Here is a 23,660-nt window from a genome sequence, read left to right as displayed (position 1 = left end):
AACACAAGGTAATACATCAAATGCATAGAGACAGTGTAGTGCCTCAGTAATCTAGGATCACAGGTGAACCAAGAACCTATCATCAGTCTAAACATTATAATATCAAAAATGTAATAATATGGACATTGAAAGTAGCCTATACAAACTATAGTATGCCAGGTCAACAAATGAACGTGGCATCTGCATGCAGGAATGCCTACAGTAATTTATGATCCATTCAGTGTAGAGGAACCATATGCGTTGTGTGAATAAGCGAGCAAAAAAGACCTCCACACTGTTGAGGAGGCTTGAATTACACTGCCTACAATGTTGGCTCAGTTGTATTATACCGCAAGTGCATGTGAAGAATAGGACACATTTTCATTAAAAAGGCTATCTTGGTATCTTGGTTGCACACCTTGAGTGGAGAAAATGTAGTGTCTAGTGTAAGTCAAGAAGTGTGAGGAGGGCTGTTCACCTTCCTGTCCTTACCAGATGACGATGGCGACTATCTTAAGAACAGCCTCGTTCAAACTCTGACAGAAATTGACCAACGCGGTGCCATTAGGCCCCATTCTGCCCAGCATTATACCTGCAAAGACATAACAACAGCAAATTGTGGTGTGATTGGAGGTAAAATTACATTTCGAATTGCAGTCGAGCACAAATCGTTGCTGTTGGGTGGAGACCTACAAAAGATATGATGATTATACTGTATGATTAGGACTGACATGTATCTGATTGACCAGTAAACACATTTGTTGATTCACTCTCATCATGCGTAAGAACTTAGTGCTACACTTAACGGCATCATGGACATCAACTGCGTTATCAGATAAATGACACCTGTGCACACAATGATACAAGATGCATCTGTTGTTTACTTGTTTTCCCACTCAGTCTGTTATTTTCCATTTCTCATATCTTCTGGTCATGTCATGTGTCCAGCACTGTATTATATTCTCTCTGTGTGTAATACATGTCAGAACTTGCTGTGTGATATACTGCCTGGTGTAATTTTGTTCTGCGTGCTCGCAACTCAATTGAACCATATCACACACCATCAGCTGAACCATCACACACCGTCAGAGTTAAAGGGGGTCCGTGGCCGAATGCATAACAAACAAAACAAATTTGAGAACGACTGAATCATAAAATGCGATATCTTGTGTGATAAGGTGATATTTGGCCTAAGGGTGGCGCTAGAGGAAAGGCCATAGGGGCATTCAAATGGTTAGGGTTTATCCTCGGGGGAGCATCAATGTGCTCAACAGGCTTCATGACAATCTGCTCATTAGATTTTGACATGTCTTGTGTGCAAGTGGAAAGCTTGTCCTAATGGTGGTTTTCTGTAAAGCGCTTGTGCTTTATTCTTGCTCTGTAAAGCACTTTGAGCTGCATTTCATGTCATGAAAGGTGCTATACAAATAATGTGTAGTATTATTATTATTATTATTATGTGCAAGACATTGCTTAATACAATTTAAAGTTTTACATCGTTTTCATTATTCAAATGCCATGTAAAATATGATATAACTCTCCATCACATGTTCTGGTCATGTCCTTTTTATTCTGGTCCAGTATTTTTTTACTTTTACAGTGAGATCTTTGGCTTAATCACTAATGAAAATGTAAGACTAATCCAGTATAAATTAACAACACGAATGTATTACACTAGAGATAAGATTAGTACATTTGATTCCATTTTTATTACCAATCTGATGTGTGTGTGTGTGTGTGTGTGTGTGTGCGTGTGTGTGTGTGTGTGTGTGTGTGTGTGTGTGTGTGTGTGTGTGTGTGTGTGTGTGTGTGTGTGTGTGTGTGTGTGTGTGTGTGTGTGTGTGTGTGTGTGTGAGTGAGTGAGTGAGGGAGAGCATCTGAGCATGAATGTGTTTGAGGATGGTGTGAAGGAAAAAAAAGAAAAAAACTTTGGGTTGGTGGATCTACAATGTCACTGCTCAAATCTAAATGCGCACTGTATTGAGAAGCCAAGACCTTGTCCCTCCTTGATTTTTTGTTTGATGACTATGCCTATGGTTTGTGAATTGTCAAGAAGCATGCTGTACTTATTCAATAAAAAAAATTGATTGTTGGCTTAACATTGCATCCAAACCCTATTACTGCCATATTTGGGGTCAAATACCAGAAGCTTATACATTAGACATACTGTACACTATTACATACTATTTCTCTCCCAATAAAGTTGTTTATTTAATATTTTGTTTTGTTTTGTTGTACAGCGGCTTTGGGTACTAAGAAAAGCGCTATATAAATTTGATCTGTCCGTCTGCGACCAGCTAATCTCCGGCACTGTTGGCCCGGTCGCTGCAAAACTGTGCACACACACTCCCTGGATGCCAATTCAGGACCTCTGCCCCAAATTTTTCACATGGGCCTGTTAAGTTTCAGCACTGAAACCGGGTTCAAATCCGAGGTAGAAGAGGAAAGTGACAGTACATAGTGCTGCTTTAAATTACAGACAATTTAATTCTCCTTAATATAAGGAGTTCACGTGATACATTTTAACGTACCTGCCAACCTTTTCTGGAATACCGGTATGCAAGGACAGGGGTTTTATCCCCTAATGACTAGATTTGTAAGGATATATTAGCAACAGCTTTACAGTGTTTTTTTGTTGTTGTTGTGTTTTTCTGTTTGTTTGTTTTTGTTTTTCTTGTTCTTATCTATTCTGTTTTTGTTTGATGGTATAGCAATTTTGCAACTTGGCTTTATCATCCACATACTAACCTTTTACCCTGTATTCCCAGCAGACTTTCTGAATATTCTGGCCATTGCTGTGAACATTTTGTATGAGCTGGTGTGGGGAGGGGAAACACTGGGGTTGTAATGTGTAGAAATATTGGAAATGAGAAACAGTGTGCTAGAGTTGATGTTATGGGGTCAACAAACAATAAGCATCATCTAGACTCTCCCAGGGAGCATGAAGTGTTGGAACCACCAAGCAATCAATATTTCTATCTTTAGAGCCCTGCTGCTAGCGAAATCAGGTTTGCGCCGGCCAGGGGTTGACATTAACCTTTTGAGCCACTTGTCCTTTGGGCAAGTGAGTTTACCAATCACTTGTCACTTGTCTGGTAAGAATGAGTCATTTTACACACTGTATGCGTGCGTGCGTGCGTGCGTGCGTGTATTTGAGTGCACATTATGTGGAGCAGGCCTCTTAGACATGGTGGCAGAGAAGGCCAGGGGTTGACATTAACCTTTTGAGCCACTTGTCCTTTCGGCAACTGAATTTACCAATCATTCGCCTCTTACCCATGGTGGCAGAGAAGATGACAATCCCCAGCACGTTCATGCCCTCGCTGGTGCCAGGAGACGTGCGCATGATGACGTCGGGCGGTGGCGTCAGGTCCAGGGAGAAGTTCTGGATGTCGGAGCCGTTGTCGTCCTGGATGCCGTAGACGAACAGCCGCCGTGTGGTGATCTCATCCATCAGCTGAGACACTGTGGGCTTGGGTATGGGAACCGGGATGCTCTGGGTACGATACTGCAATGTGAAGCACAGTAATGATATTAGTGCTGTCCATGTCTCTGTATATGTAGTCTGTGTGTGTATATGTACTCTGCGTGTGCGTGTGTGCGCGTGTGTGTGTGTGTGTGTGTGTGTGTGTGTGTGTGTGTGTGTGTGTGTGTGTGTGTGTGTGTGTGTGTGTGTGTGTGTGTGTGTGTGTGTGTGTGTGTGTGTGTGTGTTCGTCTTATTAATATGATTATTACGGGCAACAGCAGTAACTCCCTGGGTCCCTTATTAAAGGCAGCCAGAGCTCCTAATACTTGATGGGATGAGAAAATACAGACATACATTATGTTAGCCTGGCATGGCCAGACTATTTTTAATAGTTTTTGCACCGGCAGATTTGTCTGGTTTCCAGGCTAACATTATGTGCAATATTGCTATACGGATGTGAAACATGGAAAATGAACAAAAGAGACAACAAGGCAGTCGATGTGTTCCAAAATTGATGGATACAGTATATGGTATGCAAAGAATACTCCGTGTACAATGGCAAGATCACGTCAGTACTGAAGCGCTGCAAGAAAGAGCTGAGATGAAGCCGCTGAGTGAGGAAATGAGACTGCGTAGCAGCATAGGTGGAAGATGATTAGACACATACTACGGCAGGACCTCAACAACGACTGCAACATAGCAATGACCTGGGCACCAGAAAGGAAAAGAAGAAAAGGAAGACCAAAGACCACCTGGAGGCGTACCGTTAAGAAAGAAAGAAAAGAAGCAGGATGGAAATCATGGCCTGAAGTGAGGACTGCAGCAGCTGACTGTGAAAAGCGAAAGTGCTCTGTGAAGGCCTTATGTGCACATAAGGCCAAAATAAGGACAAATACCCCAGGGGGGGGGGGCACTAAATGAGTGCACATTGTGTGTGGGCGACCGTTTCCTATACCTCTCAGGTCATCTGGGAAAGGTCTGCTTTCTGTCCATAGAATCAAAACTAAATCTGGACAAGCAGCGTTTAGTTTTTATGCACCACATATGTGGAACAGACTCCCAGAAAACTGCAGTTCTGCTGCAACTCTCAGTTCTTTTAAATCACAGCTATAAACCTTTCTATTGTATTCTAATGTCTTTTCATAATGTGTTTCCATTGCATGATGTTTTATTTAAAGCACATTGAATTGCATTGTTGTTGAAATCTGTTCTACAAATAAACTTGCCTTGCCTAATGGCCAATCAGCCATCATGCCAGCTAAGACAAAGAGCAAAGCAGGCTAATGGATGGACACTGACCCCAATGCCCCAATTTTACTGTTGGGCACAATTTTACTGTTCATGCTTTGCATGAAACTATCCACCAAATGCATTGTGTCATGTTGTCCACAAAAGCACAACACAACCACAACAACATGCAGGCTAAAACTGACAGGCTTAACAACTTAGCCAGACAGGTCGGACTCAGTATCAACACCTAAACAACAACAAAACACAAGCGTTGTGTGTCAACTCCATCCCCACAGGACTCGTCCTTGTTGATGAGGAAGCACTTGAGTTTGTGGAAGATTTCACTTATGGGCAGCCTCATCAGCAAGGACAGCGGGGCATCAAAAGACATCAAGGCAAGGCTGGGAAAGGCTCAGGCTGCCTTCTCCCAACTCTGTTCAATCTGGAGATCAAAGCAATACAGCCTTAAAACGAAGATGCTCCTATACAACAGCGATGTCAAGTCTGTTCTGCTGTATGGTTCCGAGAGCTGGCGAGTGGTCAAAACAGACATGAGGAAAATGGAAGTGTTCCACAACAGATGTCTCCGACGAATACGCCAGATCTTTTGGCCTAATAAAATCTTCAATAATGAACTGTACAAACAAACAAGGAGCCGGAGCATCACCAAGGATATTACACACAGACGCCTGAGATAGCTGGGACACGTGCTGTGAGGATGGAGCTGCCTTAAGATGGGCACCACCAGGCAAAAGAAAACCTGGGAGGCCCAAAACCACCTGGCGCAGAACTGTGACACAAGAGCTGGAACAGATGAACCTGTCATGTGGTGAGGTGCAACATGCTGCCAGGGACCGAATGCAATGGAGAGCACTCATTGAAGCCTTGTTATGTCCCATAGGGGACGATTCGAAGAGGAGTAAGTAAGTAAGTAAGAGAGAGATAGCTCAATGGTGCAAAGTTATAAGGAATTTGAATAAACGTATAGTAAGCAGCATACCCCTCATCAAGGCTGCATATAGACTTGGTGCACTGGCACCGATATTATCATATATATTTCCCTTGACATTAACTTCATGACATTGGATTCACTTAGTATTTTCACTCACACAAAGCCACAAGCATTTGCTTACCTGTTGAAAAGTAGCTTGAACCAAGTTGGCCGGGAACATGTTGCTAGGAAAGAAAATGTTGAAAATCTTTAGTGTTGCGATATCTGAAACATTTACCGTGAAACCTTGTGAAATGTGTGACTGGATGGGAAAGAAAGCAATTACAGAGGGAAGGCTTCAAATACCGTACATTTTCAGGTTTTTACATTTCAATATTCAAACATATACTTTTCTTTTTCTTCTTTTTTTTCAAAAAATAGCTAGCAGATATGCTAGCTATTACGTAGTACAGTACATAGGGCAGCTATTCCAAACCTGTGGTCCGGGGCCCTGGTGAGCTGTGAGGATATGTATTGCAAGTGGGCCCCCAAATAATTGGCTAAACACTATGATTTTAAAAACATAACATTAATATTAAAAGAGAAAATTAAAAAATAACCATAACCCTTTTCATTGTGGAACCGATGAATAGGAACTTAAATACTATGCTAGTTCCAGTGATCCAAGCTAGAACACAATCGATTGATCGCTCATTAAAACAAGAGGTGCTGCCGTGTGAAGTGGTTAGATGGGTGGGCCACAAACACTTTTTTTCAAGTGGGCCCAGCAAAGGTACTGGAACCTCTGCTATACTGTAAGGCTTAACATGATTAAATGCAATTGTCCTGCAAAAGTGTGTAAAAGCCAATATGCTGTATTCTACATGGATTTCACCACTCCACCATTCAGCCATCATGAAGACAAAGAGCAAAGCAGGCTAATGGATGGACACTGACCCCAATGCCCCTAATTGAATGTAAGTACATAAAACACAATACCATTCCATACATACTGTACTCATTATACTTAAAACACCCACTCGAGTGTGGGCAGGCACGGTCATAAGTGCATGAGTGCGTGCGTGTTTGTGCATGTGCGCGCGCGCGCACACACACACACACACACACACACACACACACACACACACACACACACACACACACACACACACACACACACACACACACACACACACACACACACACACACACACACACACACACACACACACACATATGCTGGCATGATAAATGAGAGTCTAAAGAAGCTTTAAGAGATAAATCCAAAGCACAGCTGTGCTCTGCAAAACACACACACACACACACACACACACACACACACACACACACACACACACACACACACACACACACACACACACACACACACACACACACACACACACACACACACACACACACACACACACACACACACACGCACATAGCGTCTACACACAAACACACGCGCTAACACACTCAGGGCTTGAGTGCACAGATGATTGATGTTCATCCGTGCAACAGGAGGGCTGTGGGGGAGACTCGGCCTGGCCAATGGCCATACTCTGTGTGGGCATAAATCGCACACACACATGCACTGTGTTTTTTATTTGTTTTTGTCTTTTACCCAGGGGGTCCCAAACTTTTTAGCTCAAGACCCAAGAGTGTGGATGTTTTCTTTTTAACTGTACACCAGGGCTTCCAAAACTTTGTTTTTTTTTACTGTAGCCCAAACTTTTTAGCTCAATGTGTTTTTAGCTCAATGTGTGGATGTTTTCTTTTTAACTGTACACCAGGGCTTCCAAAACCTTTTTTTTTTACTGTAGCCCAAACATTTTAGCTCAAGACCCAAAAAACTTTAAAATAGGAAACAAAAAAACACTTAAAAGTAGGGTACGTTTTTAAGTTAGGTACGTTTTTAAGTTTTTGTGATGAGTTTTGAAGATTTACTCATTGCTATAGAGTGTATGTTCAGTAACAGGAGTCTCCCCATCTCTCTTTAATAAACAGAAAATACATTTTCAGGGGGGTTACAATTTTTCAGCTATCAGAGAGAGTACCCATTTATCAGCTTAAAATTTATACTGTTCCAGTTCCAATTTTGTCTGCTCATTTCTTTGTGTCACCACTTCCAATGTCACTTGTTTAATCTGTAGGCTGTGCAAGTTCTCTCTCCTGATTGGATAAAATGAGTATCCTGACCTGAAAATGCAATTTCTCTTTACTAAAGAGCTGGAGGGACAGGGAGACCAATACCGAACAAACGCTATATCAATGAGGATTATCAGAAAATAGAGCTATTCAATACTTATTTTAACAAAAGAATATCACTTACCCTACCTAAAAATATAAAAATGTCTTTACTAGAGACCCATAAAAATGTTTGTGTGACCCAAAAATGGGTCTCTGTTTGGGAAACACTGTTTGGGAAACCCTGCTGTAGCCCACAAACATGAAAAATCATCCATGTCACGACGAGACAAAATACAATTAGCAAAGTAGCAGTTCAATATATCAATCATTGGGAAAAAAAACAGCAATGGGTAATGGTTTTGTTTCATATGTAATAAGCAGCTGCACATGTGCAATCATACTACTGTATATTAGCCACTAAAACCCATATTCTTAGTAAAACGGACCAGTTGCAACTGTAGCTACTTGCTTTTTTCCATCTACACCAAATGTCTTTGTCTTTTCTTGGCAAATGTTGGCCCCAGAATAGAGGGGTTCAAGTGGTCAGTAATAGTCTGACTGGAGAGATGCCTGACACACTAGTGGCCTGTGCTGTTGACATCAGCCCGTTGACCAACTGTCACACTGACACACTGGCTCTCAGGGCCTGGCTGTCGCTCCCCTCTGCCTCTGTCCCAGCTTCACCCTTCTCACCAACCCCACCCCTCAGCACCACTAATTAGCTTAGCGTGGTAACCCAAGCTAAGCTAATAAGCCAAGTCAATAAGCCATTTCGATTAATTGAATAATCGAGAAGTGTGTTTTATTCTTTATAATTTCAACAGAAGCATTTATTGCCCAGTGTAGCTCATGGTTAGCCTCGTAACCCCCCCCCCCCCTATTTTTGATCATTTTTGGGGCGGTGTAGCCGCCCCCTATAAGTGAGTTTTGGACACCGACCAAAACATTTGTGTACCCCCTAACCCTTCCATTGTTAATGCAAATCGATACTTTTTTCATATCAGCCAATCACATTACAGCTAGTGTCATCACCACTAACTGTAATGTGATTGGCTGACTTTGCAAATTCAGGACTGTGATTGGCTAGCGAAACACATGACACATGTGCAGCCCTATGAATAGCAGCATGGACTTTAAAAAAAGTCATTTATCCTTTTTTTAAAGTGAGTCATGTTGTGATGACCACACACCGCCCACTTCACACTGGGTGTGATTTTTTTTAAATATAATGACCCACAAAATGCAAGTTATGAGTATGTGAAACATGTGAAACATGATGGAACGCTGGACTACCTAACACACAAGGCACCCTGTGATCTTTGGCACCCCTCCAAGGAGGCGGGGCCCAGAACCCAGGTTGGGGAGCACTGCCTTACCGAATGAGATCTAGCAAGGCGTCAGCGGAGCTCATGATTGGCTTGCCGCTGTCCTCGCTGTCCTCCTTCTGCGCTGCGCCTCCGGGGTGGATGATGGACACCATGACGATGCCGACCACCACCGCCACAAAGGTGGTCCACAGGTAGTACGAGACGGTCATGATTCCCAGGCGGCTGGAACACTTGGCGTCCAGGGCAGCCAGTCCTGACATCAAACTGATGCATGGAAACAGATGGGGAGGGAGAAAGGGAGAGAGAGAGAGAGACACACACACACACAAAATAATTAGTAAAAAAAATGAAAAAATAATAGTACAGCAGCCAGTTCTGTCACTGACTGGCTGAGTTTCTCCTACAGTCCAGTCTCCCAAAGAGTGAATACAAATGTCTGAATATTATCTAATATCGCTATCACTGTTCACTCAGCATAAATTGATTTAAAATATGTACACATATATAGTAATATATACTGTGTGTACTTTTGTCAATACAAAACATCAATCAATCAATCAATCAATCAATCAATCAATCAATCAATCAATCAATCAATCAATCAATCAATCAATCAATAATTCAATACAGGTATAGTTAATTCAATTTTCAATTCAAAGGAGCTTTATTGACATGAGAGAAAACATACGTTTACATTGCTAAAGCAAGTGTCAAGTAAAAACTAAGAAATAGACAAAAAGTGTAAAAAAGAAATGTCAACTTAGAAAGTCATCATCCCCATCATCCCTAGCCTGGTAAACTATCCCCCTTTCGGAAATCTCATTTGCATTTGATTTCTGAAATCAAATGCAAATGAGATTTCCGGAAGGGGGATGGTTTACCAGGCTACATCATCCCTATCAACAGTGTCCAGTGTTTCACTACCTTAAAATATGATGCTTTGTCCTTAATTGTTCTTGGAAATTCATGTTTTACCCCAGAGAGTTAATTTCGTTGACTAAAACTATGACGAAAAATGTTGGTCTACTAACTTTTTTCACTAACGAAAACTAAGCTATGATGACTAAAACTAAGACTAAATAAATGATTGACAATTTCGTCAACAAATAAAAACTAGACTATGTTAGAGAGGGACTACCAGAAGAGATCCAGTAGAACTATTAAAAAAAACTGTAAAATCAGTCTTTAAGACACCACCAAGGCCCGCAAAAAAAACCCAATAGGCTCTATGCACAGCAGCCATATTGGGAATGAATTGGGCCCCCTTACTTCCTTCACAGGTGTTACCAATGATACTAATTAAGGCTTTGTTCCATTTAGTGTGGCATAGTGGTTGTCTTATTTTCAAGGACACCCATAACTCTGAGAGTGTACAAATGGAACCAAATGGACCCTTACGGGTCCATTTGGTTCCATTTGTACACTCTCAGAGTTACACACCCACCATAAGGGGCCATTTGGGAACCAAAATGGAGTGTTTCTAGTGAGCCAACACGCACAATATCAGCACCCTGACCAGACTGGAACAGATCCTTCATTAGTATCATTGGTAACACCGGTGAAGGAAGTAAGAAGAGGCCCAATTTATTTCCAATATGGCTGCTGTGCATAGAGCCTATTGTCGACAAAATCAACTGTAGATTTAGTCTACTAAAATCCTATGATATTTAGTCGACTAAAACTAAATGAAATGTTATTCAAAAGACTATGACTAAAATTAAATCAAAATTAGCTGAAAAAAATCACACCCAGTGTGAAGTGGGCGGTGTGTGTGGTCATCACAACATGACTCACTTTAAAAAAAAGGATAAATGACTTTTTTTAAAGTCCATACTGCTATTCATAGGGCTGCACATGTGTCATGTGTTTCGCTAGCCAATCACAGTCCTGAATTTGCAAAGTCAGCCAATCACATTACAGTTAGTGGTGATGACACTAGCTGTAATGTGATTGGCTGATATGAAAAAAGTATCGATTTGCATTAACAATGGAAGGGTTAGGGGGTACACAAATGTTTTGGTCTGTGTCCAAAACTCACTTATAGGGGTCGGCTACACCGCCCCAAAAATAACACTGTCTGGATGATACTGTACATCATACACAATGTAGGTTACATGCATCAGGTCCAAACTCAGGGACAGGCTTCAGCTTCAGCGCCGAATCAGAAAGCTTTGTCATATAGGAGATGGCAGGCAGCTCCTTAAGTAAGCATTACTAAACCGGAGAAGCCCTTTACATAAGACAGGAGCACAGCTGTCTCAGATAAGGCCATCCGTGACACAATCGACTGTTTGAATGTTAGAGAGAAATGACAACCATGAATACACTGTAGCAGTGAACCACTGTCTCTGAGACCCCTTTTGTACCCGCTATCCAAATGGGAATATCTGTTCAGGAAGGATAGAATGAGAGAGAATGAGAGATCGCAACACACCGAGCTGGAGTGCCTCTCGGAGGTGGCTCCATGGAGAATTGAAAACCAGCATCATAAAAAAAATGATAAGACATACTGTACTATGCCTTCTCTCATTATTCAGATATGGACACACATGATTCTAAGATTCTCTCTCTCTCTCTCTCTCTCTCTCTCTCTCTCTCTCTCTAACACGCACGCACGCACGCACTCACACACACACAAACGCACGCACTTACGCACACACGCACACTATCTTTCTCACCTAAACATCTCTCTCTCTCTCTCTCTCTCCAGTGGTTTGACCCTTTGAAGTTAATAAACTGTAGGGGATCAAAACCAGTTCGAACATGTAGGGCGAGTGCGGCAATAATCGTAAAATAAATCACCACTTCTGACAAGAAGAAGAAAACAAGAAATTATTTGTATAAATCATATGCCACAGGCTTCTCTGCCTTTTCTATACAGTACTGTATGTAAACCCATGTAGAGGAATTAATGTTGACAGACATTGTTGCTAAATATCTCCACTTTCCCACAAGATTAACACAGACCTCATTCTCCCCACTTCCTCCAGTGACTATGGCAATGAAGGGATTTTCCCTAGAAATGTTCGCAAATTTTGGTTGCTAACACAGGACGGTGTGAACAAAAAACAGACCTAATGAAAAAATGCAACAATATAACATTTTGGTTCTTGATCCATATAGCAGTAGAACCAATGTAATCCCTTGTTAGAGCCAAATCTGTCTTGAACGTGATTCGTGGAGCTCCCTCTAGTGTTGTGATTGTGGACATCATTGACGCTCATTGCAAGTTGCTGTACAAGTTGCCTCTGACCCTGAGTCAGGTTGGTGACCTGACCAGCCTGACCTATCGATTTCTGTTCCGGCCGCTGGTTGCAGGCGTGTTACAGCGGACGAGGTTAGAAGGCGAGGTCACACGCTGTCAATGAATCGGCCAATCATCAAAAGGTTGCAAAAACGTCACTTTTCTCTCCCGTCTATTTATCAGCCTTCCGCTGTTTCATAGCCCGTGGCAAAAAGGCATATTGGCATTATTTGTTTGCGAAATGTTTGGAACAATGGAATAATGTAGGAGTGAAAAAAGGAGGGAACATCATTCCCTACTCTCTTGTTGACAGACAAGACTTTCCCCCCATCTAATGTGTAATCTATGTAACAGGGAACATTTGTCCACCTTATTACTGAGGAAGAAAAGCCAGGAATAAAGGCCTGGTCCAACAATTGCAGTTGATCACTTGACTATAGGCAGAGAACTATGGAACATATGAAAAGCATAATAACCGTATGAACACCTATGCCTTCACAAAATAATGAATGATATACTGTACCCTCAATGACTAGTAGTTGATGATAAGGGTCTGAGTCACCAAAGCAAGTTAATAATTTTCTCCTTTTCTCAAGAACTGTTAACAAGGTACCCTTGGCTTAAGTCCCTCAATGCACGTATGCTCTATATTCAACAAGTGCTATAGGATGAAATGGGGCAGTATCTTTTTATGTTGGGGGTCTGATGGTGATTCCGGCTCTGAAAAGCAATGACATATTGGATGGTGTGTGGTATGAGCAGCGGTTTTCAATGTTTTATTTTTATTTTATTTCAAGGACCCCCATCCCTCTTGAGAGTGTACAAATGGTTGTCCAAAAATGTTACTTTTCAGGATTCAAATTAAAAAACAATTAACAAAAGTAGCAGATCGGCAAGCTCAAAACGCACCGCGTTTCGAGATTGTGGATCTGTTACTTTTGATGCTTTTGTGTGACGCTGTACATACGTAGTGTGATCAAGTGGGGCGTTAATTTAATGTTAATCTGTGTGTGTACCACAGTGTGGATGTATAATGAGCCCTGTTGCCCTGTGAATAGAACCATTGTAATGATAGATGAGCTTCACCATTTGAGAAGCTCTTCACTCAGAAGGGCTTAAGCTCTTCACTCAGAAGGGCTTAAGCTCTTCACTCAGAAGGGCTTTGGATTTACGGATCTTCAACTTCCCGGGTTTGTCAGAAGATTGTAAATGAAACATGCAGTGCAGAAAATGTACAAAACCCATTTTGATCCACCCTGGTAGCGATGGAGCTATTTGCATGATATATAAAGAGGTTGCCTCTCGGAAGGATTCTTGTTGATTGTGCTGAAAATCAATCTGTACTACTACTAGAGCTACCGGTATTCATGCCCGCAGCCCTACAGGAATGCAATATTGACATTTTTGCCATTTAGCCCTTCCGGCACATAACAGAAGGAATAGTCTATGCATATCGATTAGCTGAGGTTTACAGCCCTTGTACTGTACGTTCACTGATCAGCAGCAAGAGCACATTTCAGTACACTATGTACATATTTCTGGTGTTCCTTTTTTTTTTATAGAACATGCACATCCAAAGTAAATGCAGATGCTGTACCGAAACATTGAATGTCCGGAGTAGAGCATGCAACACACTCCCACAATGCATTTATTAAGACACCAGGGCAAGAATTTCATGGAGGCCATGAGATGGTAAATAAAAGGGTGCATTTCGATGCAGCCTTTATCCAAAGCGCTTTACATTCACACACTGATGGCGGAGGAAACCATGCAAGGCAACTACCTGCTCATCGGGAGCAGCTAGGGTGTCTTGCTCAAGGACACTTCGATAGATCACAGGGGGAGCCCGGGAGTGAAACGGGAACCTTCCGGAGAGGAATTGAGTGAAAATTAAGTGAATTGAGAGTTACTATTGACTCTACTGCCCATTAGAAGTTACATGATGGAGTTTTGCACTGTTAGTTTGAGAAATATGTCCAAACATGACACCTTATGTAAGCGGCATAGGGGAGCTGTGGACCAGAACCCCCCCCCCCCCCACGGCCACCATGAAGGCCATGGCGTCGTGTCGCCTCAGGCCATATGATATTCTCTGCCTGATGCTCCTTCCACATTGCTCCAGCTGATTTCACAATCTTCTCCTTTCTTTCCTGTCAAAATGGCGTTTAGACATGGGTCTTTTGTTGAGGTTCTAAAGCAGCGAACCTGGAATGCACTCCCCAATCACATCAAGGAAGCCCCCACCCTTCCATCCTTCAAAACCGCTCTCAAAACCTCTTAAATATTGCTCCCCCCAGCTAACTGCTCACCACTTTGATTTGCTGTTCTACTGTTTGTATTCTTTCTTATTTCCTATTAAAGTTGTGAGTGAGTGTGTTTGAACTTTTACTTGCAAGTTCCCCTGTTCAAGTGTTTAGTTTTGTAACCATGAACATTAGGCTACATATTTTATATAATTGTTATTGAAATTGTTGCTTCTTAAATAACGAGGATCTAGTGAGACACATTTATTTGTGGTTTTGCTATTTTCCCTTTAACCACTCAACTCCAAAATAGCGAATACGTTATGAAAGGTCAGACAAGACATTTACAGACGGGTTAGACAAGACATTTATAGACCGGGGGCATATAATGCCGTATTCCTGCTAAATCACTTTTGCTGACCAGCCACAGCGACCTGACCCGCAGAGAATTGATTTCCTGCCTGCGGCAATGTAACACCATGTCCCCGCTCGCCTATTTGTAAAATGACCAGCTTTCCAACCGTGCTATTAAAGTTTCATTCCATCTGTAATGTATGATGTATTTATTTTCAAGTGGTGGGGACAGGGGACAGAGGGCGGAGGAGGTAGGCTGTGTTGTGGCTGGATTGGATTGACAGACAGCTTTGTGCAAATAAATCTGAGTCCCCCTGCATATATGGGACAACCACGACAGCTGTGAGCAGCATTGGCTGAGGGGGGCACGCCCATGCTGGCAGTGGTGGAAGAAGTACTCACATTTTTTACTTAAGTAAAAGTATCAATACTGCATTGTAGAAATACTCTGTCACAAGTTTTCAAATTTATAAAATGTATACAAATCTTTTGAAAATAGCAGATCTACAAGCTTGTAGATCGTCTATTTTCAATGGCCGAAATGTATATAGGGTTGAAGTGGTTAATGTATGTTTTGCAATAATAATACAAATCTACAAAGTAACTATAGTAACTAAAGTTTTCAAATAACCGTAGTGGAGTAAAAGTACAATGTTCGCCTCTGAGATGTAGTGGAGTAGAAGTAAAAGAATAGAAAATTGGATATGGTACTCCAGTTAAGTAAAAGTAACTCAAAATTGTACTTGAGTACATGTACTCAAGTACTTTCCACCACTGCCTGCTCACAGGAGATTAGAGGACCCAGCTCTGAAAGAGCAGGATGTATCCATGGGCACATGCTAGCAGAAGGTCAAGTAGAGTTGCAGCACATCAAAACTAGCCTACAGCAAAACATCAGTCTCTTGGGAGATGATCAGAAAATACAATACCCCTGGGCGCGCGCGCACACACACACACACACACACACACACACACACACACACACACACACACACACACACACACACACACACACACACACACACACACACACACACACACACACACACACACACACACACACACACAATTACCCAGATTCTTTTCATCTGACAGTGAGGCGTTTCACAGGCAGCATGTAACATGTGGAGGAACACGATATTCTCCCCAGTTCTCTCTCATGAATAGGTGCCCTGACCAACGAGTCGCTAGTGCAGTGACATAGATCGCCCTCCCCATCCGACTTCCCACACACGAACACGGCCAATTGACTGCATAGATGTAGTTCCCTTTTTCAGAAGGTGATATAATCATTTCCGGTTCCGGGTCAGTTTCCCAAAGCTTCATTTGATTGGCTCAGCAACCCGAAAAACACGACACCTTCACATGTGTTTTCTGTTCAAATCTGCTGCTGCGCCAATCAAATGAAGCTATGAGAAACTGACCCGGAACAGGACATGTTCATGCTGCCATCTGGGAAGGGGAACTACAGTTATGCCAAAGATGGTTCATTTTCCAGGAAGATCCGCCATCCCAATTGGAGCCACTAGAGGCGAAATGGTACACAAATCCTACAAATGGTCTCCTAAGGGGGCGCCGGTGTCTGACGGCAAATCTCACTAACGTCCTATGTTTACCAATAGCACCTGCGAGAGTGTGTTAATGGGATAGAGAAAGGTCGATAACAAAGTTGATTTTCTCCTGATTTGTTTCTCTGAAGAAAGCCATCAATTCCACCGATTGAAGGTCAGGGGCCTCCTTTGCAGTGCTGTGCCATTGTTATGTAAATGATTGGTATGCCAATGCTATAGTACTACTGACTATTACTGGACTGCCAATTGCACAAAGCATGCTGTGATTGAAAATGTTAAGCAATAGTCATTATACAGCATGTAGAGAGCCAGAGGCCCAGAGCCATGGGAAGAGTTATCTAGTTCCAAGCAAATGGGCTTCCTACATGCAGTTCAGTTTAGGATTATGGTACCTTGCCTCACATGTGAACCTGCCATGATCATGTGGGAATCAGATACGTACAGTGGGGCTGCCAACAAGTTTTCTGACCATATGGGGCTTACTGTCCCTCCTGGCTGCATCTTTGCTGAGCAAGAGCATTACAGTAATCCCTCTATCAGATGGAAAAGAGAAGGCCACAGCTCCTTCACTATGTGAAGTACTGTATGGCTACGGTATCCACACCTCAAATTAACCATCCAGCATAACCAGCTGAGATAAAGGCTATTCAGCTCAAAGGAGGCAAATAGCTCCTTGAACACAGAGTTGGTTTTATCTGCACAGAATAAAATGAACACGCTTCTCAACGACAAATTTGCACTCCTACTTCTACACTTACTAATTGCGGTCCATGCTGCAAGTGGCTGTGATGCTGCATCATTATTTCGGTCGAACCAAGTTCGATTCCTGCGTTGTTCTTATGCATTGAAAACTGAGTGACCTATAAAAAAAATCACATCGGACTCTGTGTGCAAAGACTTATGGTAGTTTCACATTTGGAAGTTGTATTTCTAGTACTGGATTTAATACTTTAATACAGCAGAACAGAAACATGGATCAAAATGATTTAGAGGAAGTCATGAAGCTGCTGGTGCTAATGGTGACCAACTACTATGGCAGACCTCTGAAAAACATTTTGGGTAGATAGATACAGCAGAGTATTTTATTGGCATAAATTTAAAAGCAAGCAGTGCACCTTAAAAGCACCAACATGGATCAAGTCACAAAAAAGCTGAAGCTTGTTTCCATTGAGGTCCATTAAAACAATTGATTGATGAATTGGTGACCCGATCAATTATGGTTCCCCAACAGGCGGCCATTTGTGGCCCGCGAGGGGCAACCTCTTTTGGGGGGGGGGGGGGGATATGAAATGTGAGCTTACCATAATCACAGTAATCCTTAATCATATTCCATCATATTCAAGGGCTTTTGGAGGGAAATGAGACTCCAGTCACTTTTAGAACACTGCAGAGGGGAGGTCAGTCTGTGTCAAGCTGATGCTTGTTGACACTCGTTAATGCATCAAGGAAGGCAATTATGTTTCTGCAAATGTCAAATAGGTCTACATCTATTCTATAGCATCAAAGCCAAAGTTTTTTTATTTTTACATCTTTAAAAAAAAAAAAACGTTAACCATTAACCGCTAGTATTAACCGGTTACCAATTTCTGTTAACGGTTACCGGTTAACAGTTGGCCATCACTAGCTGCTGTTATACAGATACATACTTTTCAAGCACACTGTAACCAAATGAATGGTTGGTTCTCAACTTATTTTGTTTCAACTTTCAAGAGTGCATTTTTTCCTTGTGTGACCCTCAAGACAGGATTTAAGAACCCCAGGGCTAAATTATTAGTACCACAACCAATAATAATTACAATAATGGTGGTAAGAGCAGCAACAACACTAGTATCTGCACTGTCACTGGAGTAGCGGGAACGCCGCCCCCCCCAAGCCCCAATCTGTTCGCAGGTTGTGCAATGTTGTGGCCCTCGGCTTGGTAACCTAGACATACTGTAATTTAGCCCTTGGGGAAAACTAATTGGGGAACCTTTGGCATGAACAATAAAATTAGATCCTGTTTCGGCAATAACAGGTCACTGTGGTATACCTTTTATTTTATATTTATTTTTACATTCCTGCCCTCCATCAATCCAGCCTGCTTATAACCCAGCCTTGGGGTTTCCTTTTTTTAGTGTGACAAACACGTACTGTAAATCCCTTGACCATCCATAAGTCAAATAACTTTGGGGAAGAGCTTTGGCAATGGTTCTTATATATAACTATATATAACAAAATGAAATAAAAAAAACTGTCCGAGTTGCTCCAGTGCCTTCATTCCTTTTGCTGTACAGTATGTGTGCTGCTCCTGTGCTGCAGCCAGACCAGCCTTAACTTGGCTAAGCAACTCAAGTGTTGTTGTTCAGAATTCATTGCAAGATGTAAAGTGAGACTCTTTTAGGTAATTACTGTATTTTCATCTCATAGTAGCACTAGTAACACTGCATGGGAGCTTTGTGGAATAGCACCGTACAATTACCAGACTCTTTCACGATGGGTAATGCAAGACCCTTTCCACTGACGATCCCCAACATGGTATAGATGTACAGTATGACAGCATACAGTACTGTATAGTATAGAGTGTAGATTATATCAAAGCTTTTGTTTTTCATGTGACAGTAAATGTCTGCTGTTCTGTTTGCAATAGTGCCCTGAGGTGAATAGTTGTGAAGATTCAAAATGGATAAGTGGAGGCGACGTGCAGCAAATGGTGAATCGACAATTTCCGGAGACAAAGTGAAGTGTTTTCCCCTGCCAGTGTGTGTTTGGTATTCTGTGGACTCGCCGTGCATCGATGTGGAAGGAGAGGTCCAGTAGGTGGTGTATTTGCAACAAAATACACCCCAAAAAAAATCTATGCATTGATGTTAAAAAGAAAATGTACTTTGTAATTTGTAAGTTTGAAAACTATTTTTAAGACACAGAGAGAGAGACAGAGAGAGACAGAGAGAGAGACAGACAGAGTTTGTTTTTGTGGAAGGTCTGGCATTATGCGAGTACAAATAAAGGATTGAAATAGGGCCACAGAGCGAGAGACGGGGAAACAGCCAGACAGATATAAAGGATTTAATCAAAATCCGTGTTTACTTCTACGGCAAGGCTGCTGTGACTGCAAGCCCCATTGTGGGGGGGGGGGGGGGGGGGGGTAGTAATAAAAGCAGCTGTGAGGCAACGGAAGCCATTACTGCCATTATTCAGCACCTGTACATCACAGAAAAAACACTCTCCCTTCTTGTTCCTCAAGGCCAACACCTTTAGAAAAAAGCATGTTACTGCTCTAGCCATCTGCCTTTGTCTGGTGCTGGTGCCAGGTGGTGTCACTAATGTACACTGTAGAGGGTAGCATCACCTTGCTTATCAGATACATGACATGCCTGCTGCAGTGAAATGTAAACTCATTAAGCTTCGCCTCTAAGAGACACCTTCAGAAGGTGAATAAGTTTGTTAAATTGTCTGTAACGGAGATGAAATTAGATCAAAGTCAACAGTATAACATTACACCAGTAATCCACTTTTCAGGCTGTCACATGAACAGTATTTGGGTGTGGATTTTGGTTACCTATTATCTTTTCATTGGTTCTCCAGTGTCATGGGCCAAATGTTATTGAGCCTGGCTGGTTTAGTCTCCCAGCATGCAGTCACCATTTCAGATTAGTGGTCATTAACAACTTGCCTTCACGAGCCTGGGCTCCAACTCTATGTGGACTTTACAGCAGTGATCTCCTCCACACACACACACACACACACACACACACACACACACACACACACGCACGCACGCACGCAGGCAGGCAGGCAGGCAGGCAGGCAGGCAGGCAGGCACACATGCACACAGACAGACAGAGAAAGAGAAAAAGACAGAGAAAGAGTCAGAAAGAGACAGAAAGAAACAGAGAGAAACAGAGAGAAACAGAGAGAGAGAGAGTGTGGTGGGTGGTGAGGTGGGATTAACTTCTCATCTAGTCATGTGATTGTGTGACCGTGAGTGTGTCTGTGTGTTTGTGTGTCTGTGTGAGTGCTTGGGGGCGTGTGTGTGTGTGTGTGTGTGTGTGTGTTCGTGTGTGTTCGTGTGTGTTCGTGTGTGTGTGTGTGTGTGTGTGTGTGTGTGTGTGTGTGTGTGTGTGTGTGTGTATGTGTGCGCGCGCAGTGTATTCTCACACCCGTGCTGTCAAACGGGTGTTGGCTTGGAGACGGATTTGACCATACTGTACGTCTATACACTATTTGACGTTTAGGGGGTAACCGCATGCTGACGGGGGGACATGAGGATTTAACGTCAAGCAGTCTATTCCAATTATTCAATAGGAAACAGAAAAACTCTCATCTGTGACTCTTAATCATCACCACACTGGCCACGGCCGGTATGGTCATCTGTATCATAATGAATGAATCATGATTAATCACAATTCATAACTATGCCCAAAATGTGCCAATTTTCACTGTATATATTTGTGGGAAGGGAAAGATAAATGACTTTCTCTCTCTGCCTCTCTCTGTCTCTCTCACTCTCACTCTGTGATATGAGCCGTTGCCTACGCAAATTGCGTCTTTTCTGGCAAAAAAAAAAAAATTTCCCCTATACCCATACGCACAGGTTATCTTTCCATCTTCTTTGGATCATTGTTTAGCTCTATCAGCCGTCAGATAACAGAGTGTGACGACTATATTGCAGAGTATCTCATTAACTCAGTTATTTTGACACCTCTAAATGAATCGCATACATTTACAGTAGTATAACAATAGTTATGATTGTTTCACTTATCAGTGAAAGGTCTGAGCTCATGAGAACAAAAGAGCAGTCTTTGAAATAACAAGAGAAGAGAGAGACATCATGACATGTTTAAACCGAGAAGGAAATGTTTTCATTCTAGTTCATGGGGATTGTGGAGAACACATCAGCCCACCTGTTTTGATGAGACTTCATCAAGAGTGCAGCTTTATTGCATCAGTGCCTTACTTAAGAGTGTATTTCATTGCGATCTTGTGATTATAGTAGTGCACCATCTGGTTCTCAATGTTGGGCCCGGGGACCCCTAGGGGTTCCAGGGGATTGAGGGGGTTCCCAGGGGATCTCCAGCTAAATTAAATTTCAACACAATGGATTAAAATAACCCACGTTTACAGTGTAGATTGTGGTCCCAATAGTAAATGGTTGAGAATAACTGATCTTCAGCCATCTGGAGACAGTACTTTAAGCCCATAACACCTAGATATGGAAGTGTACCGTAACTGTGTCAAAAGGTGATGCACACAAAGCATGTATTGCATCTTGAGCGAAGCACGTTAGCATATTCTCTCTGAAGCTAGGGCCTTGTTTTGAAGATACTCAAGGCACCATGCAGTGCCCATATACCTGTACTTCAAAAGAGTAGGAGATGCCCACAGGCACAACACCAGAGGGAATTCCGCTGATCTCATTCCCCCCAGATTCGGCACGGACATGGGGATGAATTCATCTTACTATTATGCCACCAAAATGTGGAACCCAACCACCAGCCATTAGAAAGTGTGACTCCCTACCTTCCTTCAAAACCACCATAAAAGACCACCTGCTTGCAATTTGCAACTGGAGCTAGACAAATCTTCTAGCTTGCCTAAAGAAATTACCCCCCACCGTTTTTCTGTAAATATAATTTTACTGCTCCTAGTGTTGATGATTTCTTGTACAGTATTGTATGTCTTTATACTGTATGTCTTGATGAATTAAATACATAGGACCACAATGGAAACAAGAAAAAAAAGGCTTTTTGAGTTATCCTTTTAGCATTATTGTATAACTGTACCTCTGTACTTTTTGCAAACCGTTAATGAAGTATTCAATCAAAGCTGCGTGCTTTACTATTATATATTCACAAAGTCAACTCAACGATATGCTGTTCATTTGCATTTTTTCCCCTTTCCACAAAACATGAAGTAAAAATGCACAGAGATCACACAGTTCAGAAACATTATACATACTCCCAACCATCCTAATGTGATGGACAGTATGAGAATAGACAGAAAAAAGACAGCACATGTACAATTTCCAGGAATTATAAACAGTGTGCAGCACTGCGGAGGCGTAGTCTAATGGCGGGAAATGGTGCATTCTCTGCACCCTACGGCCTGCAGGCGGAAAGTGACCATGATGATAACATCCAGTATTACTGTAGTGTAGACCACCAGGCTGTTTGATTCCTTTATCCGCTTGGATTTGTAATGTAATGTTATTTTGTTTATTGTACACAAGGAGGTGAAATGACTTTCACGGAACTCAGTGCAGCATAGTTCTCGCCCCTCCCGTTTTTAATGTGAGAATTTCTGGGAACTCAGATTAAGTATAGCATGATAACTGTATGTTGTAGAGTAGCGCTGCACTTACCTGGATACAACGAGTGGTAAAATTAACATCTTCAACATCCTCATCAGAAGCTCTCCAGGGAACTGGAAGTATTTCACCTCCTTCAAAGGATGAAACAAGGATGAGAGAGAGAGAGAGAGAGATACAGTAGATTAGGAAAATAAATCATAAGCTACCACATGAGTAGCTATAGCTGACGAGAATTTAAACACTTAAACCTCAGACATTGTTGACCGGTGTCCCCCAGGGGTCTATACATGGTCCCCTCCTTTTTTCCCACTACACCAAATCACTTCGCCGAAGGTTACCGATCTACAAGTTCACAAAGTGTCATGTTGCTATGTGTTGTGAGCTTGAAGATCTGTACTTTTAGACCAGGGGTTCCCAAAGTTGGGGTCGCGACCCCACTTGGGGTCTTGGGACACTGACGGTGGGTCGCGAAATTATTTTGGGTCATTAAAACATTTATTTTTTTCAATTCAACACAATGGATGAAATACAATGTAAAAATCTAAAATTACAAATAGTACATTTTACCATTTGAATACATTACAAATGCGTACCGAACGTGCAAGTTATGGCGTTGGAACAACAGATGTTCAGGAGGCGGAGAAACACAACTTTACTTCGCCCACGCACCAATCTACCTGGCGCTATTTATACCCTGTCAGAACTACCCAGAAACCCCTTATTCGCTTTCGTACATCCGTACTCAAGCTCATAACGTTTTCAGCATCCCTCCACCACCCCTTTCACCTCCACAGGTTGTGCTTTCCACCACTCCTCTCTTTTCTCCTTCTA

At 42.2% G+C, this 23,660-nt stretch overlaps 1 protein-coding gene across 1 annotated transcript in view; it reads right to left on the bottom strand.

The window, feature by feature from the left end:
• The window catches only part of slc1a7a (solute carrier family 1 member 7a), a gene marked incomplete at both ends in the record, with an annotated part of 47,805 nt that overhangs the window by 12,151 nt on the left and 11,994 nt on the right, over positions 1-23,660 (bottom strand). Inside the window, 5 exons of the mRNA XM_084057315.1 lie at positions 472-571; positions 3,256-3,487; positions 5,810-5,852; positions 9,177-9,392; positions 22,881-22,960. Coding sequence (XP_083913441.1) covers positions 472-571; positions 3,256-3,487; positions 5,810-5,852; positions 9,177-9,392; positions 22,881-22,960 — 671 coding nt within the window. The remainder of the gene's footprint in view (positions 1-471; positions 572-3,255; positions 3,488-5,809; positions 5,853-9,176; positions 9,393-22,880; positions 22,961-23,660) is intronic.

The sequence above is a fragment of the Gymnoscopelus microlampas genome (assembly GCF_963454915.1).
Source record: "Gymnoscopelus microlampas genome assembly, chromosome: 5".
In the NCBI taxonomy this organism is placed as follows: domain Eukaryota; kingdom Metazoa; phylum Chordata; class Actinopteri; order Myctophiformes; family Myctophidae; genus Gymnoscopelus; species Gymnoscopelus microlampas.
The sequence above is the reverse complement of the archived record's forward strand: the minus strand, read 5'-3'. Positions and strand labels throughout refer to the sequence as shown.